General features: G+C 32.0%; 1 protein-coding gene across 1 annotated transcript; it reads right to left on the reverse strand.

The window, feature by feature from the left end:
* Positions 1-709: 709 nt before the first annotated feature.
* On the reverse strand, positions 710-2,647 carry LOC126880787 (uncharacterized). The gene has a single exon (XM_050644846.1). It carries the CDS (start codon positions 2,645-2,647, stop codon positions 710-712), a length of 1,938 nt encoding a protein of 645 aa, XP_050500803.1.
* Positions 2,648-6,621: the final 3,974 nt, after the last annotated feature.

Below are 6,621 nucleotides of genomic sequence, written 5' to 3' on the forward strand. Positions count from 1 at the left end.
ATTCTGTACCAACATGGTAAATGTACAAGAATCAGTTTAAACACATTCGAGTGGACTACCCTAATTGAGATGTTTATACAAATTATGGAAGAATTTTTCATACCATCTTTGCCGACCTATGCCGATGAGTATGATCCAATCGAATTTGAGTGTGGTGATTTCTGCAAACTAAGACAAATGGCAATGGAAAATGTAAAGTTCCTGACTATCGAGAAACATGGAATCGAATATTATTTATGTGAAGATGATGTAAGCCAGATCCTGAGAGCAAACATTGATTTAGTGTCTCAACGAGTGTCGTTATTGGATAATTTACAGTTTTTTTCGTATTATAGAAATGTTGTACGTTTTATTCAAAACAATTGTAAAGCTAGTACTAGTTTATATGGTCCGCTTGAACTTTTAACTGCGTTTTGTGAAATTTCTCCAGATACTTTGTTAAGTCAAGCTTTAAATGAATATGTATGGTATTATAAAATTAAAGTTGTAAATGATTTGGATAATTGTGAATAAATAATATTAATAAATATGATGTCTTTTATTTTTATCTAACATAAATAAAACTAAAAGTTTATTAATAAAAAATTACATTATACAATGGATAATATATTTTTTTTATATACAATTTACAAAAACTTAGCGATAAGTGACCTTTTCTTTTTTCTGTTTTAAGTAGCCATTAAGCATTTTCATAATAACAAAAAAAAAATTACGAAATATTAGAATGCCCCCACGGAAGCGTATTAAATGATTTTGGTATTAAGTACCGCTTGTCGTCATAAGGACTTAGAGCCGTTTTGGACTGTTCGATGCTAAATACTGAATGTTGATACGACCGAATACATCTTTGGCTTGCGTTTTGAATTTTGAATTCTTTAAGACATTTTTCATAGTCTTCGTACGTAATTTTATTTCGAACGACATTATATTTCACTCCTTTTGCCTTTTTTGTTATTCCCAAATTGCTTACGTCGCTTTCAATTCTCCCTTTGTTTAGTTGTTTTCGTTCCAGGCGCTGTCTTTTTTTTTCCCTCTCCACGTCTGTTATTTGCATTTTAAATGTGTACATTTTTGATCTTAGCCCAATAAAATGTGTAATTATTTTCCCATTTGCCTCATCCTTCATTAATCCAGGGATTTTTTTATTTAATCGTTCTATGTCATATGGGTTATTTTCGGCGTAGTCGGAGGTATCGAATTTGCTTGGATATGCTTTTAAAACCTCTCTATATGCATCTGAACATTGCAATTCATAAATAAAGCTGTCTGTGTCCATGTACAGCAATGAACAGTTTTCTTCTCCCATCGTTGGAAGCATAAAGTTATAATGAAAATCGTACATACATAATTTTGATATATCGAGGATTGCTGCGCCTATATACAGGGGTTTATTAAAGCATACTTCTGATTTTTTCAGTTCGATAGCCACCAAATTCTCATGAAAGATCGTTCGACTATGAAATCGACTACTTGCAATCAAATTTTTGGCTCCGTACCTTCCATGCCATTTTTTACATAATTTTACGATACGATGACGTCTTATGTTCTCCATTGTCTTACCGAACACAGCATTATTCATTAATTTAAAGAGATTTTTTTCGAAGCTACTTGTGGCTGCTGTTCGTAAGTTGGTATTTAACTCAATATATGGTCGCAGCCACGCAGATTGATTAAATTTCAACACTCTGTGTATCTTTGTTAAAATTAAACCGTTCTCTAATGCCTGTTTAAGATTTCTATAATGAATAATATATTTTGTTTTGTGATATAAGGTCGGTATTAACTTTGGCAATTTTGAACCAGGCGGAATGCGGTGTTCGGCAGCAAATGGAAAATCTTTGTGTTTATCATGCAATTCACGTGGATACTCCAAGTCAACTTGGAAAAAATAGCCCTCTTTCGCATCATTCGGTATTGACATAATATCAATATGGCCTTCGGGAAGATTAGTGGATTTTGATGCAACACCAAATTTGGTACCATCTTCAATCCATTTGAATCCTCCTATTGGTAAAGCCTCACTCATGGCCCAGCCATACAGATTATTCACGTCTAAATAAATGATGTATTTAGAGGGCCGTGTGGGGTCATACGTCGACATGTATTTGTTGTTGGCCTCCGAATACCTGTTGCTGCAAACAGATATTCCGCCTCTTATGGCTTTTTCCATGAACAAAATCATATCCACATCTTTTAGCAATTCTAATTTACATTTTGTGTATCTCAGCATACAATCCCACGTGTATCCTGGCATGGTATAATACCAAGCAGGATCTAGTTTATACGTGTCTCGACATTTTTGTCGAAACTGCTCAAACACATCAGCCAGCAGCAGAATATCTGTTTTCAAATACAAATCGCTGTATTCACCCAAATTTTTACAATTAAATTTATTCCAAACACTCTGCGCATGAGCATACTTCTCTTCACTAATATATTCATTATTTAGCTTATTATAAAAATACCTAATGTTGGGTAAAGAAGTTTCATCTAATTTTTCCACACTATCGATATAATCGTAACAAAATACTCCTTTACAAGTTAACAAATTGAATGTATCATCATCTAAATGACTAAATTCTCGTTTTAAAATCTTCTTTTCCGATGTGTCTAAAATTGATGCTAATTCGTCTAGTGAAGCTCCCATAAATCTTAGTGAATCAATAAATCGTAATTTAATTTGGTGTTCGTCAGAGTGTAATGTAAATGAAATATATTTTTCTTTATTAATGGGAAGTAAGCTCAAGTGTCCATGTTTGCATAAATCAATAATCATAAAATGCGAATCGTAACCACTAAAATTGTGAAAAACCACGGGAACAACAAATAATTTTTTAAAGTTCAAATTACATGCTTGGTGTGCAAATCCACGTACCTGTCCGGTAAAATGGTTGTGGTCTACTACAATTGTATCTGTAGCCAAAAAGCGTTTCTCACAAATATGGCACACCGTTGCTCCATTTGTAATGTCTATTCGGTAGACTTACACCGGTCATGGATTAAGAAAGAAATGAACGAATTTACTGGTCCGCTGTAGTTTAACTATTTACACATGGGCGCAGTAATTTTTTATTTGAGGAGGTTCTTATATAAATCAAATAATTTTAAATTTTAGGTGTTTGTATAGCCTCAGAAGCCTAAACGACATAATTTCGTGATTCTTTATAACAGTTCATTATCCGTAGCCAAAAATCAATATACCTAATATTAATTGTTGCATGAATATCAATATAATAAAAATAAAACAAATTATAACTTATAAAAGGTAGAAGGCTAAACGTTGCTGTATTGTTGATGTTTTAATTTAATCTCTCAAATGGTTTTCTATAAAGTCACAATCAATTTAAGTGATATATTGACGTTGGATGTTTTTAAATTAAAGTCAATTGACGCGTGTAAAAAGCGTTTATATGACATTGTAAACTAATTTGAGCTTGTTTTATTCTTTTATCAGATCGCATGTTTTCTATGTTAGTCATGTATATTTTATAGTTTATATGTATAATGGGGTATTTTTCCCGTAAATAAAAATTATTAAAAACAATATTATAATATTACGTATGTACCTACAATATCTACAAATAGTTTCGATTTCAAACAAATCACGCCTTGAAAAGGATCCGGAAATCCTACAGCAGGGCATTATGTAAACATCAAATATTTAAGTAAAATGCTAAATATTATTAAGTCAATATACGTACCAATTTTTTTTACTAAAATGATTTAGTCGTTATTGTTCACACTATCATCGCCATCGCTGTCATCATCATCGCTGTCGTCACCGTTAATTGTTATTATGATTGGGCTTATTTCGTTAATTTTATTTTCACGAATCCACCAATCCTCAATTAATTTTTCGCACTTGTATATACAGTTCCGCCATACTTCTGGAGTTGCAATTGAAAGTGCTTCTCGCCAAGTTTCCCAAACCGCTTCGTCTGTATACCCATTAGGCCCAATATGGTTGTCGTAATATTATTTTGCTATTCCCCATATATATTCGATGGGATTAAACTGGCAGTGGTATGGTGGAAGACGTAAAACTTGATGCCCGTAACTTTCAGTAACCTGATCCACCACAAAGATTTTTGGTTTTGCATGTTCTTTTGCCAAACGTAACAACTCAGACTTTAATATATGCTGTGGAATAGATATGCGTTCATTTGTTAGCCATTCTTTAATCTTATCTACATTCCACGAATTTGTTGGACTTTTGTTTAGTATTTCTGAATGATAAGGCGCATTGTCTAAAATAATTACGCTGGGCTCACTTAATCCGGGAAGAAGTTTTTCACGCAACCATTTCACAAACATTTCCGTGTTCATATTGTCACGATAGTCACTGTTTTTTGATGTAGACGAAAATATTAAATCAGCACCTTCTATAAAGCCTGTCTTCCCTCCCGCGTGCAGAATTATATGTCGCTTCCCTTCTCCACTAGCATGCTTGATCGATTTTATGTTGTCATCTTGCCATATTCTCTTGGTAGCACCCTTAGAAAATATCCATGTTTCGTCTAAATATACAAAAGTTGATCCTTCTTCTTTAAATATGTTATATTTATTTTCTCAGAAACTCAATTCTCTTGTGTACAACAGAACTTCTTTCACAAAGCGCTTTTCTGTTATCCTCTTTTTTAAATTTGAATCCTATGTTATGTAGGACTTGCCATAAACTTGTTCTGCCGATGTCACCAAATTTCCTCTCTTTTAACTTAAGTAAAATTGTACCTAAAGTCACATGTTCCTTATTTGCACGCATTTGATATATGATATTACGAATTTGAAATTTTCGTCCTTCTAACATATTGTTCGTTTTTAATAACAGGCGAGTATGGTGGTGATCGTTTTCCGGCACTTCACTATTCTCGTTTTTAATTGTAGATCTTAATTTTGATTCGCTAATTTCTAAAGCATCGCACACGCGTTGTTGTACAGACGTTACCGATTTTAAAGGACCACCATTGTTTTTTCCGCAATAAAGTACTTATGTAGGTTACAAATTAGAGTATCTACATCTAAAACACGTCTTGGCATTTTCGGTTAAACAGCACGAACAGATTCTCACAAAATTAACAATATAAGGCGTTACCAATTCGACAGAATAAATTCAACTGGAAGATAACAAATGTCCTTATAGTTTCTTATAGCATTCCTGATTTGTTTGTCGACCCATTTAGTTAAATTACCTATTAAAATTGCATTAGTTTGTCATACTTTCTCTAATTTGGTTTTGCACCTATTTGGGTAATTAAGTACTTTCACTTGAATAATTAAAATGCCAAGACAGTACCGTAATTAAAATACCTAGGTCAAAAAATGAGCTTTATTTTGATACTATACAGTATGGTGCAAATGAAAGGAATAAATTCGTTATTTCGTAAACCGGCGACTTTAAGGAAAAATCCTGAAACAGGTCGATTTTTATTTTTAAATTATGATATTTTGCCATAAATGTCATACTAGTAACGTCATCCATATGGGCGTGATGAAGTAATCGATGATTTTTTTAAATGAGAATAGGGGTCGTGTGCTAGCTCATTTGGATCATTCAATTCTCTATTTATTAATATAAACATTTACATAATTGTTTATACAGGGCGCCCAAAAAATTTTTTTAATTTAAATTATTTGACAAAAAAAGAAGAATCTATATAATTTATTTAATTTAAAATACATTTTATTCCTGTTAGAAATCAGTAAAAAAATGTTTATATCACAAATAAACATTGTTTTTCGCTTAAATTAAATGTTCAAACTTCCTAAGAAACAGGTGGCTGGCGGGAGCTGGCTTGAACATTGAATTTAATCGAAAAGCAATGTTTATTTTTGAAATAAACATTTTTTCTGTTTCTGGGCAACAGTAAAATGTATTTTGAATTAAATAAACTACATACATTCTTCTTTTTTGTCAAATAATTTCATTAAAAATTTTTTTGCACGCCCTGTACAAATAATTGTGTAAATGTTTATATGACTAAATAGTGAATTTAATGACCTTTCAAATGAGCTAGCACTCGACCCCTATTCTCATTTAAAAAAATCATCGATTACGTCATCACCCCCAGATGGATGACGACACTAGTATGATATATATGCCAAAATATCATATGTTGAATGGGTTTATTGACAGATTTTAAAACACAATGTAGGTATACCCCCAAAATATATTTTATTACTATTCCTTTCTTTTATCTGTTTCAATAGTTTATTAATGTTTATTCACTGCTTATATCAATAATACATAGTCTCAATTTACAATCAATTACTTTCAACTGAATTTTAATCCCTTCCTTTCTTTTCTTTTCTACTCTAATTCTCACCCTTTAATTTATATCTCAATTTCATGTACCTACATTGTTGTCTATCAATTCACATTTATTACTGTTATTACTATATGACTGCTAATATACCCTTTTAGCTACAATTTTTAAGCTTTCCGATTTTTCATTCTTTTTACGACCACTACTCCTCTCATTAAAACATCAAGGAGTATTGACTTTAACAATTTAGGTTACAGCTGCACGTCCACATCTAACATACATATTAGATATCGACCCGTTTTGATCCAAACGTTGTTAGTCTTACACTAACACATACACTAATAAATAGAAGTCTTTA

Source organism: Diabrotica virgifera, chromosome 2 (assembly GCF_917563875.1).
Source record: "Diabrotica virgifera virgifera chromosome 2, PGI_DIABVI_V3a".
In the NCBI taxonomy this organism is placed as follows: Eukaryota; Metazoa; Arthropoda; class Insecta; order Coleoptera; family Chrysomelidae; genus Diabrotica; species Diabrotica virgifera.